We start from the raw sequence: 20,935 nt of genomic DNA, 5'->3' as shown, positions 1-20,935 counted from the left end.
ATCTGCTAGAAAAAAGTGCAGTGGCAGAACGCAGAAGGCTCTTACAACTTTCACCTTCACTCATGAAGTCATGAGCTTGGCAAACAGATATCCATTTGATGATGCAGCAGATGCAATGCACTCCTTCTTCCGTCTTATCATCGGTCTGCATTGATGATAGACTGAAACAAAAACAACAACGTGAGAAGGAGCACCAGACAGAACATCAACCTCTCTCCCAGTGAGACGCGCAAACCAAAATAAAATTACTCCAACTCTCCGCAACGCCGACGACGACGACGGCTTCCCGGCCACAACTTTGTCAACGTGCAATTATAGCGAATCATTTCTATTGCAAAGTCCATCACAAGTAGATCATTCCACTATTTGGTGACTTATTATAGCAATGTTAATACAATATCACATGGGTCAACATTAAAATAAATCAGTGTCAATGTCATGGTTTAGGCGTGATGATGATGATATTCAAAGCTTACTTCATTTATCTTTTAGCCTGGATTAAGATATGGCAAATAAAAATGCTTAATTTTATCCTAATTTCTCTGATAGCAAGTTATAAACAGAACCCAAATTGCTTCAATACCATTAACCTTGACATTTTGACCACGAACATAACTTGACTTTTAGAATCCATCAACGTCAAGCAACATCGCAATTTGACTAAATAATTTGAAAATCGGTTCTTGGCGTTATTCCTCTCATTGAAATGAGAATTGATTCTGTTCCTCAGGTGCAATGGAAGGCAAGTGGACTAGGAAATTCATCTTCGTATTCTCCAGCATCTTCAACGTCGTCCTTGGCGTCGTCTACATCCTCATCAACAAATAAATATGCAGCTCCCTCATCATCTCTCACAGCCCCCAGTTTCAGGTCACCAGTATCGAGCAGGGTACATCAAATTACATGATTCTCATTTTTTACTTGTCTTTAAAAATAATTTTTTAACGTAGGAGCCCAGCTTCGTGGGGACTGGTGGCTCTGGATCTATCTCTGTTCATGGAACATCATCATCCTCATCGTCCGGAGTTGGAGGAAGACTTGGTAGCAGATACTCGACAACCTTATCCTCGAAAGGCGATAATTTATCGTCCTCCATTCCTGGAAATGCATCCAGCTCATCAAATTTGTCTTCAGGCACTAAAAGCAACACATCAACTTTGCAGTCATCATCATCACCATCGTCAAGAGACGTTAAAAGCACTCAGCCATATTCGAGTCTGGCTTCTGTCTCCGCACTATCCTCAAAATTTTCAAGCCCGAAGGAACCAGCAGTAAACTCATTTCGATTGCCGACATCAAATTCATCTTACTTGCGTTCCCCACCACCAGCTTCCACAGCCGCCGCGGTGTCTGGTGGCAGTGAAAGCAGTTCCAACTTGAAATCAAAATCTGCATTATCAGATGGTCCTACGACCCCATCAAAACAATTTTCATCAGGACATGGAATAAGTACTTCGGCAGTCGCCAGTAAGCTGTCCGAGGAAAAATCAACAAGCGAAGGGTCCAGCGCGTATCGCCCATATTCCTCCAGAACTCTCACAACGAGCAATGTTGTTGAGCTTTCACCTTTAGGGTCAAGTGCTCTGAGAACCACGGCAAGATTTGGGCTAAGAAGTGCACATTACAATTCAGCCCACCCCACAGCATCGACATTAAAAGCAGCAGCCGCACTAGCTGAAGAATCTAAGAAAGAGTTACACAAAAATGAAAAGAAAATAGCACCAGTTGAAGAACAAGGTCCAGTAAGTTGGATGAGCAGGGGCAGCACAACGGATGATTGTTGTGCTGCAAGTAATGATAACAAGGAATCGTTGGCGGATGTGATATCTGCAGAGGAAATACCTTCATTTGAGCCACGTGTATTTAGTCCTAGATATGAAGGAGTTTTAAAACACAAAGGAATTCAAACTGAGGAGGAGCCAAAGCCCAAAGTTTTACCATCATCAATTCCCAGACCAACGTTATCACTAAATTACTACAGTAGCGCGTACGGGTCATCTCTAGCCAAATTTGGTGCAAAAAATCCAGCCAAACAGCCGAATGATGATGATGATAGTAATAATAATATTAAAGCTACTACAGAAGCAGTAAAAGGCTCAAATTTGAATTTGAAAGTTAAAACTCGTGTTGGCAGTGTAAAGGAGAAAGACGCCAACACCACCATCAAAAGCAGCCCAAATGCATGCACAACAAACTTTAATAATAACAAGGATAATCATGCAACCCCTGTGACGTTGACAAGTGGTAGTGATCAATCATCACGATCTTCCCAGCGGACAATAAATAACAAAATTGTTGCTGAAAGCGGTTCTTCCTGCAACAATGAGCCGGACTTCTCGCCTTCAATCGGAGCAGCAATATCCAACAAGACCACGACAAATTCAACAAATGAGGAGTACAATGGAATCAATAAAGAGTCCGCTGCTACTGCTGCTGGAGTTGTGGCTTTGGCCAACAAAGAATTCGGCAAGTCTGCGTTAAAAAATGTAGGAGACTTGAGTTCCAAGGATGCCTCGGATGAATTTGCAAAGAAACAAGGAGATCCGAGATTAAATAAATCTGTCATAAAGAACGTCACCCCTGCCACCACTTCTACTCAGAATAAGACGCTCAACAATGAAAGCAGTGCTTGTAGCACTCCCGTATCAGCTATTGAGAAAGAATCGATGAATAATAATGTCACGAGTACAAATTCCGGTCCGCAGAAGCATGATCTGCTAAGGAGACCACCAGCCGACCCCAAGAAATCATCGTCAGCAATCAATTCTGGTAGTTCATCATCTTTCAATCAGCCAAATCAAGTAAGCCAAATCATGACCACGGCCAACAGCACCGAAAGAGGAGATGCGCCATTATTATCGTTGAGCAGTGATCTTGATAAATCTGAGAGAGATAAAATCTCATCCACGTCCTCTCCATCATCATCAACTGGGGAACGCTTGATGAAAACTAAATCATCCAAAAGCATTAATCAACTACGAAAATTAAGTACAGCTAGTACAGCGTCGTCCGAATCAGAATCATGCAGTTCTTTGACGTCATCTACAAGCTCAAGTGAGAGCAAAAACAGTGGTAATGACAGCATCAAGAAGCCTAATAAGCAGACTTTGTTATTCAGCAATAATAATCACAATTTGGATAATAAAGGACAAGGCCGTAGGGGAAGTAGTTCTTCAGCAGCCAGCAGTCGTAGTAGCAGCGTGGAACGGAGTGTTGTACTTGGTGCTACAAATGTCAACAAAATTGGGAAGAATAGCAATAATAATATCCTGCCAACTAAACCACCTTCCGGACCATTGTCCACAAAAATTAATCCGCCACTAAACAATCCACCACCAACTAATTCCCTTTCGAAATCTAAATCTAAAAAGCTTATTACCTCCACAAACAATAACGTTATTGTTGACGGATGCGAAATGGCAAAGAAAGAAATCACCGCTAAACCTCCTCCCTCGTCTTCTTCATCGTCAACTGCTCCTTCTTCTTCACGAGATGCACCAGTCGTTCAGACTTCCTTTTTAGAACGCATGATGGGAAATGACAAGCCGTGGCTGAGAAAGTGTCAGTCTGGGGAACTGCCCTGGTGGTTGAAATCAAACCAGGATGTACCTGGAATTTTGGGGAAAACCCCCAGTAAAACTAGTATGACTACGAAAGATGAAAATGTGACAGAAAAATCGCAAAAAGATGATCAAGACTCGTCATCCTCGTCGGACTTATCAGATGATGAAGATTTTGAATTTGATGAACTATCCAAGAAGCTTGACCTCAACCTTGGAGAGCGAACTGCTCCTGATGGAGTTGAAGTTCCTGCAATGGTTGTTAGTCCAAGGTCCACTTTGCAATCTCAAAAGTCAGAAAATTTTCCAAACTCTGAAAATTTAAACTCCAGTAATAGCGAAAACAGGAGAGACAGTCTCTTCATTGGCAGCATTGCAAATATCGACGACCTGCTTGGAACCGTCTCACCTTCACCAATTTCAGAAACTCCGAGCCTTGCTCCTACGCCTACCCCAGCAAATCTCACTTCCATCATTGACGATTTGTGTGAAGCTCAGAAGCTCAACTTGAATGATGATGATGAAAGTTCCAGTAGTAGTGAAGATGAGGTTGAGGATGATTTGGACAAAACTGATAAATTACAGGCAACCAATGCAAAAGAAGGCTCAGATGTGGAGTCCTCGGATGACGACGACGATGATGCTTCCACCGGAACTTCAAGCAGCTTTGAAGTTGACCCATGCAGCGTGAAAATTGGTGGAGCCGCTCAGATTTCAGTTTCACAGCAAGAAAGGTAGTAAATCTAATACAACCTCCATTTGAATGTTATTATATTTTTACGTACACCTTTCACGTGAATATATGCATAAGGATCACCAATTTGCCCGAGACGTACATATTTATTCAGAGAAGAATGAACGATAAAAAATGCACCACTTTCCATTCACAATACAATGACAGTCCGTAATTCAAAGATTGAGCTAATACACGTAACATGACACGAAACACAGTTTTATCCCACAAATCATAGTCGTTGGACTTTTAAATCCGTTTTAAAATGGATATTTAATGAAAGCATGCAGAGGAAAGTTTTACATCTACAAGCAACAAGTTGAATGCGTGTACATATATTCCTGAAATTGCACCCTCTCACTTACTGTTTCAATTTTATACCCATTTTATGGTCGCATGCTTTGTATTCTTCATATCATTACTTCTTTCCTTAATGTCGTGTCATTTCCCCCTTTTTCTGATGTTCCTCCACTACTACTTGATATGTTTACTTTACATTTCTACACACACACAGTAAAATTAATGTTGTTATTTCTGTAATCCTGGAAATAAGCAGAAATCACGGTCGGACTGGGCAAAAAAAATCCATTCTTCTTTTACCCCTTTCCTCCGAAATGTGAGAAAACTATTTTCACAAATGTTATACCCTGTGAAATTTGGAATATTGTCCTCTTTCTCACGAATCGAGAAGCAAGCTATTTAGTATAATGATTCCTGGAATTTATCTCGTTGCGACACACCCCAACATTACACGTAAACATTTTTTAGCTGTAGTTTAGCTTAACAAGGTTGAAGACTTGAATTGCTTGAGTGACACAATTTTTTGATCGTCATCTAAAAATCTGGAACTGGATTGCATAAAGTACACTTGCATTTGCAGCGTTGCATGAAGATGACAACAACTTTGATTTATTTTGATACTTTTATTATTCCCTTTGAAGCCAAAATTAGTACATCAGTCAGTCATCATCAGAAGATAAGTAGACCTTCCAGTTTAATCTTGTCAAATTTACGAGTGTCCTTTCGCCCCAATTAAGCCAAGTTATACATGTATTTATATATACTTGAAACATTTACGACATGTCCTCAGACTCGTCGAATTCATTTTAACGTGTCCTATCCTTAAGACTAATTTTTATTGAATCGAGACTCTTGTATGTTGTCCTCAGTTCCGAAAATTGTCTACCATTAGTTAGTCGCTATTAGTACTGCAAAGTATGAATTCTAGACTGACTGCAATCTCAACATATGGTGGTGAGTGCAATAGAACTTTAATGAGTAATTGTCTATATATATATTTACACGTGCTCTCTATTTTCGAATAATTAGCATGCATTAGAGAATTCGTCGTACTTTGGTTTGGGCAAAGTCTACTTCCGTTTCCGTCATAACCGACACTGACAGAAGAGAGAAGGGAAAATTATTCAGCCATTTCCTGGCATTCTTATACATATGCACATATGTATAACCAGTGAATGATCCACGGATCATAGTACTATTAGACCCTGTTCCGATTTTGCAACCAGATTGGCAAGTTGTATTAACAAAAAATTGTGCACATGTAGCGTTTGTGTACATACATACGTATATATGCATACATATATTGCGAAAAATGGATATTCTACGGTTATCAACGCTGTACGTACGTTGATATTGAAAGACGTCGTCTGTTAGACTTTGTGTAGACTTTATATGCGTAGGTATACCTGGCTGGATAAATTGAACTGTGTTCATTAACAAACGGTTTCGCTAAATGTGGGTTAGGAGACGAAAATAGAGTACATGTCATTAAACTTTCTGCAAACCCACAAAGAAAAAAATGTACAGCATCTCCTCCCAAGCATTGAGCTGTCGTTCATCTTGTATCGCAGCGACGCTGACTTGTCCATCCATTTGGCTGTCAAACTTTTGAGGAAATACATAAACTGCGATGTTAATTTCTTAATGCTCTCACTTTATAGGTGCACAGGAAACTCTGAACAGATGCCACAACGTCGACGATCTTCTGGGACAGAAGATCAACAAACGCTACTGATGACCAAGGATAAGAAACAACAGGTAAGACAACTCATTTCATTTTGCCCCACGGACAGTTTTTTTGTGGCTGATTGGGTTGGATCATTAGGTGCAAAGGATGGATGCTATAAGCTTATTACATATTACATAGGCAAATGCAAATCAGTGTTATAGGGTTAGTGTTACAAGTTTTATGAATGGACAGGTTGCATATAAAGATGGTTTTTCCCCTGCATTATTTACAGACTGTGTGTACTTCTGGAGGAAAATGAAGATTTATCTTGACAAGTCTTCAAATCAGAAACTTGGTCAAATTAGCGATGCATTCATTTGAAGGGTTAACCTTCATTAACTCAAAATACTGTATATGCATTACGCACAAGAGTCTTTTAGATCTGCACTATGCACTTGTACAACAGCGGTTGAAGAATTTTGTTTCGTAAAATCATTTCATTTCATATAATATATAATTACATATTATGTAAAAATTCATCCTTCCTCACTCACCTGACTAATTTTAAGAAAACAATGTACTGAGCAAATTAAATGAAAATGGTAAGAGGAAAGATCGACCTCCCTGAACCTGGAAGGTTGATGGAGTTTGCACTAATCCTGAATATGCCTGATCTTTTCGTGTCATGACGATGAGAAGAAATATGTTTCATTGTTGATTAGTTTCTGTTGATGCGGATAAAAATAACTTGACTAGAAATTAATGAAAGTGAAGGCATTAGTTCCAATTAAGTGAAAGGCAGCACGGACAATGTACAAAGTTCATAGAAAGGAACTATTTTGTACACGAGGAGTTTAGATTCTCACCGTTCACAAGGTAATGTACATACATGTACATATATACTTAGGTATGTACACATTTATGTGTAAGAACACTCGCTGGTGGTCCAGTCAGACCAAGTTGGACGATTTTCATGTTTATTAAAATTAATGTGAGATTTTCAAGGGGTTTGGTTTACTAAAGATTTGAACATAAATATCATACTTTGAATTTTCTCCCAGCAGCAGGTTATCAAAATAAATTGGAATAATAGAGTCTCAACTGCACCATATATACCTATGAGTGATTTAGTAATAATAAATTTTTGGATTTTGATGTGAAAAGACAGCATTATTATATTGCTCCAGAGTTAGTTTTCAGTTTTCAACGTGTTTGGTCTCGGCTCACCATTAAATAGGCTTAAAATCTCTCAACTTGGAAAAATATAAATGATATATTTATACCATAATTGAAGGTTCAGGGTTTTATATAGTTCGAGACTTCGGGAGACATGTGACATGTGTATATCGTGTCGACATATGGATAAGAATTTTATATTTTATTTAACTGTTTGTATTTACCATATCAGAGTGCAGATCTTAAATATTAATTGCTTATAAAATTACATAAAGTTCTAGATTACAGTTGGCAGATTATTTACTGATGCGCGTAAAAATTTTAAGTCGAAGTAAGTAAGTCAATAAATTGTAGTTCGGCCAGTTCACGAGTTCAATAATATTCCAGCCAGCATGTAAATGTTGTCATTTGCAGATCTTGGTGCTGGTTCAAATGTAAAACAAATGAAACAGAAAAGTACAGAAATCGCATATGTGGGAGTATGAACTTAGACAAGCTAACGTCGTGGAGTAGTAAAGCTCTTTAATGTTTGTTGGAAATAGACCAAAGGCTTAAGAAGCAACTCGAACTTATGTGTGTTGTGATTTAACTTCCTTCCAATTCATGTTGAACTACAGCAAATGCCAAGTTGCAACGAGACAGTTCGGCTCTTCCTTCTTTTCCTCTCTGGGATTTTGAGTATCACGGTGTGTTTTTTATTTTCTTACTTTTCTGTTTCATTGGATCGTACAGATCTTTTAGTCACGGTGGTTCACAACTACTATACATACCGAGGAGGAAGCTCGGGTTGCTGGCATTATTGTATTTAAATACCACTGCCTTCACTTACCCGAGGCATCAGCAGCAGTGGGAGTTGAAGAAGAAGAAGAAGAAAAGCACTTGACATAAGATGAGACATGAAACTGCATCCATTCCATTTATGCCTTATCCCAGGAAGACGGACGGACGGGGAACAAAATAGCGTGAAGTGTGCAAAGAAGAAATACACATAAGGTACTCGGATCTTCGATCTTCTCAGCGTCGTCGTCTTTTTTTTCATATCTTTTCTACCAACGCTCGCTGACTCCTGTTACCCTTTCTTGACTTGCTTTTTTCCAGCAGTAAAAAAAATCAGGTTGGCTCAGCTTTCCATCATCCCCACGTATGTATAGATGGATAACCCAATATACCTGATCCTGCTTTGAGACATACGTACATAGAACCAACAACTGGGGTGTGAGATATCGACTACACTTGCTTGATTCAATTTAGAAGATTCAAATTCAAGTGAGCACGTTTGATGAGTAAAGCGGAGTCTCATTTGGTGTATGATTGTATTATTATTATTATGACCCAACCAAGCTCTTTTCTGCAGCTTTATTATCGACTATCCACCAACCAAACGTAAACGTAACTTGGCTCGTAAAATAGTTCCCATGATATGATGAGCATATTGAAAGCAATGGAGGCCGAGGAATCAAAAGCCCCAGTTGAGACACCTTCTCGAGCCAGTTGTGCTGTAGTACACGCAGGCTGCACACACGGTCTTTGTTCTCCTGCCTGCACATTACCCCTTGCGTCACAATCACTTCATCCAGCGTGGTGGTTGATACCATACCCCGAACAAATATTTTTTTATCCTACCCTACTCGTGTTGAGCTCAACATGAGTAGGGTAGGATAAAAAAATATTTTTCCGGGGTATGTTGATAACACATTGTTATTCCTCTCAAGTCCTGGGCTTGGATTGGAGTGAATTGTGATGATTAAACGTTTATTTTAAGCTATACTTGGCAATCTCACATTGTACCTTAATACCATCATCACCAGTCAAATGTGTATTTACGACATTAATTGAGTATGATTTGGTGCAAATATTAAATTTTGTGAAGTGACTCAACGAGTTGAACCAACCAATTGTGAGCGAATTGCATGAGACAGTTTGAATTGGACGATAGCTAAATAACTGAATAAGAACTAATATGCACTAAAAATATTGTCAAGTTCAAATATGTCACAAACTGACGTCAGGACAAAGGAATGTGGTTAATGGGACAATTTTATTACTCACATTGCAAGCACAATAATAAGTTTATATAAATGTCGGAAATACAATAACGTTGAATTGTCGCTAGTGAATGAATAATGAAGTTGGAGGATTTGCTTTCTCAGAAGCTATTCATGGACTATACCGGCAAATAAACCTGTTTCATTTCTCAGATACGAAAAAAGATAGAAATTCCTTGCGGTTAATTGTTCCATAGTCCTAGAAATGTCGGAAAACGATAAGGTAGAAATAATATGAGGAATGAGGAAGACCACGATTATCGCGTCCAGTGAAGAAGATAGAAAATACGTACAATTTGTTAATTGGCATAGTCCACTTTATTAGTTATCGTTATTAGTTTGAATACATTTAATTCAACTGCTCTCTGGATTAACACCAATGTGTGAACTCTGAAACTAGAACATACTTAGCTCGTGCTGTTTCTGGTTTTGGCTTGTAGCACGTGTCCTTGTGACAAACAACGCCAAGATTTTTGTTTATCTTTCTGTCAACGTAAATTAGAATTTTGATTTTTAAATTACACGTGTTGATCTCAATTTCTGAATAATTATTTAAATGGAAACCTTCACGGCGAGAATACAATATCTCAACGACACTGACCCCTTCAGTTGTGCTTCACTGTATCCCGAACCCAGCCGACCTCCCACCTACGCATTTAGTGTCCATCTTCCCCTAATCAATCAGATTGCTTCCGTTCATCGCCTTCTTGGAGCTCCGCATCATGTAAGCATTTCATTTTTCAACTCTACAGAACAGAAAAATTGTGACTTTGCAGTATTTCCCCAATTCATGTAAATAAGCGTCCGGTCGTACCAACTTGGAAAATTGCGATTGGTTCGCTTTAAGAATAATGACCAAAAGTTGGAATAGTCCACTTCATAAAAATTCCTCATAACCCTTATTACACAATGGTGCCCATTGTTAGAGAATTTTTTAAGTGCGTTCAATAAAATAAAATATTTCGTTAAACGTCTGGAATTTTTAAGAACAAGAGCAACTTGAGGCGATATGGATCATGCCCACTCAATTGTTTATATTTTTGTTTTCGGAATTGAGCATCACTCATACGATGTACCTACATATGCACCATGTAACACAAAATTACTTCAGCAACATTTGGTTTAAATTTGTTCTTAATACAGTATTATTGTGGCGTGCTGCTACTCTAAATTTTGATGATAACATGTACATTTTACCTACGTATAAGCACAGAGGTAATGGTTGATATAATCAGCTAGAGGAAGATTAAGTAATCCCATTTTATACGGTTTAATCAGCCTAATCGGCCATTCAAGTTCTTGTAATTCTGGGATGGAATTGGTCGTTTTCCGTAGCGTAGCATTGGCAGAGGAAGGGAAATTACATATGCAATAATGCAAATGTATCACATGAACGTGAACAATAAAGTGCATTTCAGTATGGGTGGGAAAATATATTCATAAGGCATTTGTGCACTGTGTGGAATTGCATAACTTCAATTGTTATGTTATGTATAAGAGGAAGGATGACGTTGTAGCCTACTTCCATCCATCCCTCCACCAACGTCTCACCACATTGCCAATTTATCTCCATTTGCTAAAAATTGCCTCTTGTAGTTTAAATTTTTGAGAATGAAATGCCCAATTAGGTTGGGCAAAAATTTTGCTGACGTGATTTAGTAAAGTCTGCCTAAAACAAACAGTTTTACTGTGTCTTATGTAATAATGGAATAATATTGCAAAAATCATCTTCTTAAGTAAGCAATTTATAGTAGAAAATTGAAAAGTGAAAGGTTTCTTGAATGTAAATTTTACCAGGAGAAATAAGGAATATGTATCTTTCCAAATGAATATCTGTCAGTTCTCAATGGAAATGCAAATAAAAATTACTCTTTTCAATTACCCTTTGTCTCCGTCCGTCGCAATCTCTTTACGACCATGCTGGATTGTTTTTCATGGAGGTATGATTTTATGAGGATCTCACCACGTCAGGATCTCTGCAATCAGGCCAAAACTGTGAACAATAAAAATAAATACCCCGTCTATTTATTATCTCAAAGGCCTCAACCAGAAAATTCTGGTGTTCTATGCGCACATTACTCCTCAGTACGAAAACCTTATGCTACGAATAACTTTAAATTGGATGATTTATATATAAAAAAGCACTTTTATCTGTATTGGTGGGAGCTTAAGGGTGGATGTTTTCCATAAGAGTTTCAGTTAGCATGCATAAAATTCTAATCAACGTTCCCTGAACGGATGCTGGCCGAAGGTTGTTGGTTCCATATTAGATTCGGTGTTAAGTCATAAACAAGCTCCGGACATTAAAACTCGAAATAATACCACAGTCCGTGACAGAGTGTAAGTGCATATCTCGTACTTGGCCGGCTGTGAGAGAAGAAGACTTAAAAACCCCTGAGGCAAAGGCGTTTTGACATCACCATCTTAAGTACTCTGTTTTATTCTCATTTTATATTCTTTTCAATTTCAATTTTTTTTTGTATCCCAACTCGTTCAAAAATACATCCCTCATTCTCACTTCTCATCGTATTGTCAAGTGCAGTTTATTATTTTCATACAGAGCAAACTTTCATATGGCATAAGTATATCAAATCATCTAGAGTTGTTGAAATTGGTTTTATGGCTGCAATTTGTTACGAAATTAGACTGATTTTGAACCGATTGAAATGAATAATTGGCTAAAATTGTTCCCTTTTATCGCATGATATCATATTTGCATATTAAAATAATGAAAACCTGACGAATGGTGGCAACATGTACACACCTAGTAATTTCAAAGGGCTTCTTACAGCGTTATTTTGTTGGATCGCAGCTAAAAAAAACATTCATTTCCCGGATATACGTACATATCCAGACTGAAAAGTGGCCTGATTTCACGCAACGCTGCCCCACAGCAGACTCCTGCCAGAAGGGGATCTTTTCCATTTGTAAATCATCGTGCGCATATTCAAGTCTCATATTTAGTCTTATATTCAAGTCTCAGCAGTTGGAGATTTTTTTCTTTTGTGCAACAGAACAAAAGTAGAATGTGCAGTTTGTACAATACAAACTGCACATGACGTTTTATAAGAGTTTTGGGAGTAAAAGAAAGTAAGAAAAAGCAATATGAACCTCGTTTTCTATGCAATTTCCCATTTTAGTCTTGGCCGATTTTAATTATTTTTGAATTAAATAAAACTAATAGCGCGGATCTCGTATAGCTTCACAATGCTAGTTCACAATTCTTGCCAATATATTGAACACAAGGTCTGCTTATTACTCTTATCCAGCCAAACCCCCTTTCTGGAACTACCATTATAACCCTATCACGCCAAACTTGGGGAGTGCTCAAATCGATGTTAATCTATTACATATTACACATTAGTTTCTCAGGAATTTGTCAATTTCACCAAAAATCCTAAGGTTTGCTTGTATGACTTTTTTTAGGCCAAAGTGAGCCCAATTTTCTTAAATTTGCCTGCGTTAATCCGTCAACCCATTGAAAGCGTTTACACTATTTTTATACAATCCAGAAGCATACTACGTTTACAATTCCTAAAATCCTAACATAAATTGTGCAAACAGTCTGATAGACTGCCTTACTAAGCTGTATGTATGATGTACACTTAAAGTTTTGGCGAAATGTGCTCGATTTAATGTATTGGCCAAAATGATGCGTTGGGTGTCGTATACTAGAAAATTAGCCGTAAAAACAGTGAGGAATCGAAATCTTCGCATCATGGAGTAACGTCGTGGCTCTCATTGGTAGCAGAATTGAGAACACCAGTAATGTATGTAAGCAGGCAGGGCGTAACGTGAATGCTAATAATAATAATAAAAACGGATACTGACCATAGTTTGCAGTATAAAAGCGAAATATAGGTGGCAATGACCAGTAACTACATACATTTACAATTTGCATGACCCAATGTTCTTTTGAGGGTGTTTCAAGATGTTCAAGTGCATGTAAGTTGCCAAAACTGTTCGGAGTCAAAACGGTTTCTAGACTTAGAAATCCCTTTGTTCGTTTACAACAAACATTGCATCGGTTCAGGTTCAGTGACTTGATGCCATATTGATGGCTTCAAAGATAAATAAGTATATATTTATTATGGAGATATTCATGTGATATCACTAGTAGAATTTTTCTCAAACCGTTTGGTCTACTTGAATTTAGTTTAATATAAACATAACTGACTGAGATTAACTGACTGATATTCCCCAACTTCATTTTTCGATATCGAAAATCGCTCAGTATTAAGTATTTTATTGCATACAAAGCCTATGCAGTAAACATTTCCGTTGTTCATGAAAAGTCAGAATCTTATGAATCATCAAAAATGTTCTAAATATTTTGTGGTCAAAGTCACTACTTGTCGTGAGCACTTTTTTTGATGATGTTACTCCGATAGGTCTCAATAATTCACATAAAATTGAGGTCTTGTTCTTTTAAAATGTGTGTTTCAAACTGTGTTCTTTAATCTCATTCCTCAAAATAAATTATTACAACAAACATGTAATTAATAGTGTTAATAATTACACGATATTAAAATCTAACTTTCAACCATAATATGGAAACCAGTATTTAAATATTAACAATGTTATTGCTAATATTTCAATATTTATGTAGCAAATATTTGTGTGATTTTAGTTTGTTGATTATTGTGCATACTGTATTTTTTGCATGCATACATAAGAACAAAATTGACCTCTTCCGCCATTAGTTAGACCCCTGTTGTAATGCCTTTTTAATTGCTGTGATTTTATATTTTTTTAACGCCGATGTATTTCACGCCTTCTAGGAACCTATCGTTTACACGGTTGACAATATTTTACTCTCTACTGCATGTGTACATTACTTATTAAAGAATGCATAAACTGTTGCACTCATTACACGATTTAATTATTATGGGAAATAATTTTAAAATTTATTCGAAATTTCTATGCTACATAATGTCCTCAGATTTTTTCCGATAACTGTCAAATCCATAAATTGAGTAAAGGTGTCATTAAACAAGATTTTTAATTGCCAAAATAATTAACAATCAAACAATATGAACATAATAATGTCAGAAATAATTTGCTGGTGAATCAACTTTTTTATAGAACTTTTTAATTATAAGGCATTTATGACGTTCACATTTCATTTTGAGTGTTGTGGCTAGTAAATTGAAAAGTATCGCACTTTTTAACTTTTGAGAGCTCACCAAATTATTTGGCTCTGCAATAAGAACAAGCATCGCTCAATCAAACTAAAATTCCAGTCAAGTTTGATATTGTGCTATTTGCGGCTGGGATTTGGATTGCACGATGATCAATTGCTTCGCATTTCTATCTTGGAAGAAAATCTTGTCGTGGTTGGAAAATGCATTTATTATTTTATTAGATTAGTAAGACCAGCTTGGCGCATTCCTTATTACAGATTCTGTCTGAGCAATGTCTTCTTAGCCTCGTCCGGTTTACGGATCTTGACAAGTGAGATATTTCACCACGTCGTCGTCGTCGTAGTCCAGTTCAAGATGCAGCAATCTCTCGGCACAGATTCATTACAAATTAGATGTTAGATTAAATAAGAAACATATCTGATAAGCGTTAGTTTCATGTTCCCATTAGAAAGAACTGGTCTTGTTCTTGATGCCCTCCTGACAAGAAGCATAGCCCGATCGGCACAACTGTGTCTCTTAAGCAATCAAGTAGCTCGGAGCAAATCGTGTAATATGTTTTATCACGTATTTTGAGGATGAGTCCATTTAATTGGGAGTCCTCTCTTACAAAATGCATCATCTCTCGACGTTGACAACTTTTGTTTCTTTTGTTTGCTTATCTTGATTTCTACTCCAACACTCTTTCTTCGCCGACTGTTAACATGAAAGACAAGTAACTTTTACCCATCTGATACATTCACGCTTATAAAAATACTTGTTTTGATAATAGTTGAATTTAACTGCCCAGTGACGAAAACTGTGGCACGAATCTATCTACCATCATCTATTAATATTTTATTTACCTGTTCCTTTTTAATGTTGCATAATACTTATGTAATGCACTCCAGTATTGTTTTTATTTTCTATACAAGAATTTTTTTACATCCGTACACAGTATTAAGTTTCCTTAGATTAGTATTACGTCCTAATATCCACAACACCACCACGGATGAAATCTTCCAACAAAATCGTGTTTGAAGAAAATAAATCATGTTAGAAATGTCAAATTTTCAACAAAACATTTTGTCAAACAATCCTAACCGAGTTTTGAGTTGTGGGAACGGGCTAAATTTTCAAACGGCAATTGGGGACCCGTATTGTTTTTTTTTGCAATTGTGGGGCCAATTTGACCACCTGTTACATCATGAGAGATGACTGCGCTTGAATTATTCACAAGTCTTTTTTAAATAAACCCAGAAAGAAAGAAATGATGATCTATTCACATTTGGTAAACAATGCATGGGATGCAACAACAGAAGCAGCATCACGTTGTAATAAACAGTGTAAAGGTGGTTGGATGGAAGGTAGGTGGAGAGGAGACAAAGTTAACATTTGAGACATTGCAACTTGCGACAACAAAAACTATTAATTGAGTGCGAAACCTATGCAACAACAAGCACGACAACCGTCAAGTTTTACATCCAGTTTCTTGCTGTGATGGGAAAAGAACATGCCTCTGAGGTAAAGCTAATACGCCAGTTTTTCATCTCCGACGATGTTTGTTTCAATGAAAGAACGCACGCTTCCATGCTCAATTACAATCCACCGTTTACAATAATTAAAACAAATGTTTACCATCTTTGGAGGACAATCAACTACTAAATAAAAGCTACATTATACATCTCTGCATTCTTGTTAATTTGTAATTTCTTGTTCGAAGTGCATAATCCTATGCATGGTTCGAAATTCAAATGAACAAGATCCTACAAAGGGACTGTCGGTATAAATAATTATATAATATTAAATTTGCTGGTTTTTCTGAAATACATAAGGGTGCATTGAGTATGTAGAAGTAAGACGCATCTACAATTCGAGAACTCGATTCTGTGCATCGGTCGATATAACATGTACATACTTGTACTTATGTGCATGTCATATGTACCTTAAAGTTTTGTAAATACAAATTAACGAGAAATCGTAAAACGCTGCTTATTGAACTCCTTTGCTTACGGACAGATTACAATAGCATTTACAGGGCTAAAGGACTTTGAACTAATTTTATTGAATGTAACTATGTACAATATGTACATTTGTATACTCCCTCCGTTTACAGTTGAGTTCAATTATATTTAAAGTTGACATCATCCTTATGCAAGTGATGACATTAGTCAAACAACTAGAACAATGGTGACAATGGGCGCTTCCGACGCTTTTTTAATTAATGTCAACGTTTGACTTATTGACATGTTTTTCTTATTGTAATGTCTTCTTCCTCAATTCATTTTAGATTTTAGTGATCAAGAGTAGGCATACATGTTTAATATGATGTATGAACATATCTCAAGCGAGGACAACCGGTATACAGAATGTAGATTTAATTAAGAAAATTAGCCGAACCCCGAAATTTTTCAATATTAGAATTCAATCTCAATTCAATCAAATTCAACTTCCAGGTAAGAAATAGTAACAAATTCTTAAATGATTATCTTTCCTAATAAAATCAGCACGTTAATTTCAGTTATGCAGAGCTCATGGCTAAACTGCATCTTACACTTTTCATAAGTATTGTACAAAAAATGGATCGCCATACACAATTGTTCCGTGTGCATCGCCGTGGGAGATATACATAAATGCTAAACAGTGTTTCTTTCTTTAGTCCACGTGCCCTTGAATGAATATTGCAGTTCTAAATATCTTTGAGATTTTCACCTGCATCAACACTTCAATTAGGAACGGCAACATCAAGAATGCAGATCGAAATAATGGTCAGTTTGCTTGATTAAGTTGGCACCCCAAGATATGATCAGTAATTGAAATCTTGTGAAGTACAAGGTTGTGATTATGAAGGCATTGTGTATTATTCGTGTATTCGTGTGGACAACTAAATGGGCGGCTAAGAAATGCATAACTATTAATAGCTATGAATAACTTCAATGAACTATGCTGGGTGTATATGCATACATACATAAATATATACCTACATATTCTCATAGTGCGTCTTGTTCTTGATTTTGAGAACAAATTGTCAGTTTGTCTCATTCTCGTGGTAATATAATTATGCATTTTCATTACATCTTGGCATATAATGTAACTGATATGGCAAGGTTCGGTTCAAATTACCGTCAGACAAGATACTAAGGTGGTTGTTTGTCATACCCTTATTTTTATGTTGAACCATAAACTTTTTATTATTCGATAGAACAAAAAAACTTTTGTCTGGGTTTGACCACTGTAATTCGCAGATGCATGCATGCATAAGTATACGTATTATGGCATGACCACCCTGTTTGTTACCTATTCATAGATTTGCACGAAGTCCTTTTATTTTACCACGCCAGGTATGCATTTATTTATATAAGATGCGCATATTTTTTTTATCCAGGTCCATGTTAAGTTTTTGCACAGCGTCTTTTGCAAAATATTCCTCAAAGAATGAATCTGCTGAAAGTTGGAATCATCAACCTGCATTATTGTTGTAAACCGCAAACAATTTAGCGTCACCAATCAATCTGAAGTTGGTTGTTTAGTGTTCACTCAAGTTTGCCCAACTTTGACTCTGCACGTCTCGACTCTATAATAGTTGAGCAAAATCAGAAATCAATTTGTGAGAAATGTCAGAGTTTTGAAATCATTCCTTCAACGTCGCGGTGTGGTTTTCTTCGGCGGAATCGTGTTTTCAACTTTGAATTTGGAATTATACTTGTGCAGATGTAGTAGCACGTAGTTGATGAAATGGAATGAATGAGATACAAAAGAGCAAGAGACAGGTGTGCACTCTTTTAGGAAGAAATGAAGCGACACTGAATACACACGACAGTTCATCATGAGACTTTAAATTTTGAAGGTTTTTGGATGGGCATGGATGGGCAATCCTCGGTCGACGGTGTCTTTGACTTGTGACTTTTCATGTTCAAACTCATCACAACCACAATAAGTAGCCTGATCTGATCACCTCGCAAACTGCCGTTTCATACTAACGAATAATAACGATTCATACGCTACGTCGTCATCTTATAAAGTATGATTACAGCTATGCAAATGCAACTAAATAGTATAATAAAGCATAAATATGCATGCACATTTGCATCTCAGATTTCACGATTGGTCGTGGAAATGAGGTGTTAACTACTTTCTCACTGGTCAAAAATATTCCAGCATCTAAAATAATTTAATTGTGCAACTTGACATGTAGTTTTACTCTTTTATTTCTAGTTGGACGATACTACACTTCAGCTCTATAAAGATGGGGAGTTTGGACAATATTTGGATCTGGAATCCACCATAAGCGAACAACAGGAAGACTTTGAAGGGTTTCTTGACAAGTAAGCAGTTTCCATATTTCTTCCGACTACAGTGTTTCATGATTGAACTATGCTCATCTTAATTTATAGTTCAAGTGTTAATATTCGGATTTAATTTCCGCTGACTAGGAAAATAACTTGCTTCAAGCGTTAAAAAATTAAAAGCCCGAAAAGATATTTCCTCAGTTATACACTGTACATATCAGTGTTTGCTAAAAATTGGTCATCTTGGTTCACGGAAGTTGGCAATAACATTAGTGCATACACAGTTCGTAGACGCTTTGCAGGCGCACGAACTCCACTTCATCGTCGTTCTGTTTCTGTTGTCAAGCATCTGCTGAGCCTGATATGTTGAATGAATGTGATGTTTATGGTGTTTAAGTAAATTTAACCTGCGGATTAAAACGTATTTTCTGGTTGATGAGTTTTAAATGGTTGATCTGATCTGAATTCACGTTTTGAATGTCATCATCATACTATTACGTAATGTCATCTATCTTCGTGATCTCACGGTTGACGAGATGACATTGAATTCCGTAATGGAATCAAGTATTTCACTCAACGGTGAGCAGGAATGTGACACAAACCGTGTGGAACTAGATATGTATGTATGTACTTGGATTATGTGTTTCAAATATTTTATGCAATATTGCCCCTCAACAGCAAGTTTAAATTTATGAAATGAAATATGAAGTTGCACCAGTAATCTCAAAGAATGGCTTTTCCTAGAGAAGAGAGGCAAACGCTTGGAATTTTTTTTCTTTTTCTATTTCCTGTCGGCTTATAATGTGGCATACAAATCGTGCTCGTATTCATAAATATTGACTGCAGCGCAGGCACTTGCAAACCGCTACTAATTTACATTAATGGTCAGCAAATTGACCATTTGCCATCAGAACCGGTTTCCTGATCGTCGGTTAGCGAGATGCTACGTGAAAGGGGCAATTAGTAAACTTCATTATTCACTCCTCCGAAAACATTTTAAAGATTTTGATAATTTAGTTAGTGTTCTGCTGATGCATTCTTTCGAGAGTGTTTATGATAAATGCACTTGGGAGAAATTTACAATTTTAACGAGATGAACACATTTTGACGACTCTGATAAGGTGTTAATTAGAATGCACAGAGGCTGCAAGTTATCCCATCCCACTACACATGTGTACGCTGGCATATTCGCCGGTTTTCCTTAATGTTCACACTTCTTGTTCAGGGAAAAACAAATCCGTAAAATATGAGAAGTTTCGAATTTTGAGTGGCCCATGCAATACTTACACGTGAATTCAGTTCATGTATCCAAATACGAAAGTATAGTTCCAGTTAAATTTTAGAACCAGATTGAATATTTGCACCCCATAATCTTGATGAGCAGGGATCTTTTGTAAAGGTCTAGTCAAACTCAAGCAGAAGGGTTCAAAGGAGCACATACGTATTTATGTGTTGGATTGTAAAAATGCACACTTACTTCAGTTGCAGAAATAATTATCGCAGACTTTCAATACATGCTATAACTCACAGAATCCTACTTTCCAATAAATACCTAATGCTAAAAAACTGCTATAAGTAGTTCCGGGTTTTACGATCGTCTACACATATATTTATTTTCCGCATGTGAGGTATTGACAGGTTTTGGCTAGGATAAATGTTGACGTAGGGTAAACTTCTTGGATGTAATATTGCAATTTAGCTCAAAATGAGATATTGTACTGTTGTTTTCTTTAAAGTTAGTTAACTTTGCAGAACATTTGCAGTGTTTCTGCAGAAAAATATGTTATAAATAGCACGTGTACTGGCAAGCATACATGTTAACTTTACCAGAATATTGCATATGTATGTATACTGATATTTACACGCATAGAAGTCTTGTTCACATTTTTAATTTTCTGACAAACATACGCATTCAGTTTATGCGTATGCAGATTGCCACCACCATCGTTATTGCATAAATTGGCGATGATTTATTTTTTTAGACGTCGGATTATGGTTCAAATTAAAAAGGAAACATATTTAATCTAAAAAGATTTATGACCA

The 20,935-nt window shown here is 36.9% G+C and overlaps 1 protein-coding gene across 4 annotated transcripts in view; it reads left to right on the top strand.

The window, feature by feature from the left end:
• LOC110852042 overlaps positions 1-20,935 on the top strand; it is a 37,298-nt gene that overhangs the window by 1,129 nt on the left and 15,234 nt on the right. For all 4 annotated transcript variants that reach the window (XR_004833640.1, XM_035846343.1, XM_035846342.1 and 1 more), the window contains exons 2-5: positions 731-889; positions 951-4,294; positions 6,255-6,351; positions 18,819-18,928. Coding sequence is in view for 3 of the 4 variants with exons in the window: in XM_035846343.1 (XP_035702236.1) it covers positions 731-889; positions 951-4,294; positions 6,255-6,351; positions 18,819-18,928 (3,710 nt within the window). In the remaining variant the exon portion in view is untranslated. The remainder of the gene's footprint in view (positions 1-730; positions 890-950; positions 4,295-6,254; positions 6,352-18,818; positions 18,929-20,935) is intronic.

Source organism: Folsomia candida, unplaced genomic scaffold, assembly GCF_002217175.1.
Source record: "Folsomia candida strain VU population unplaced genomic scaffold, ASM221717v1 Fcan01_Sc001, whole genome shotgun sequence".
NCBI classification, from domain to species: domain Eukaryota; kingdom Metazoa; phylum Arthropoda; class Collembola; order Entomobryomorpha; family Isotomidae; genus Folsomia; species Folsomia candida.
Note: the sequence above shows the minus strand (reverse complement) of the source record. Positions and strands in the feature narration are given on the sequence as shown.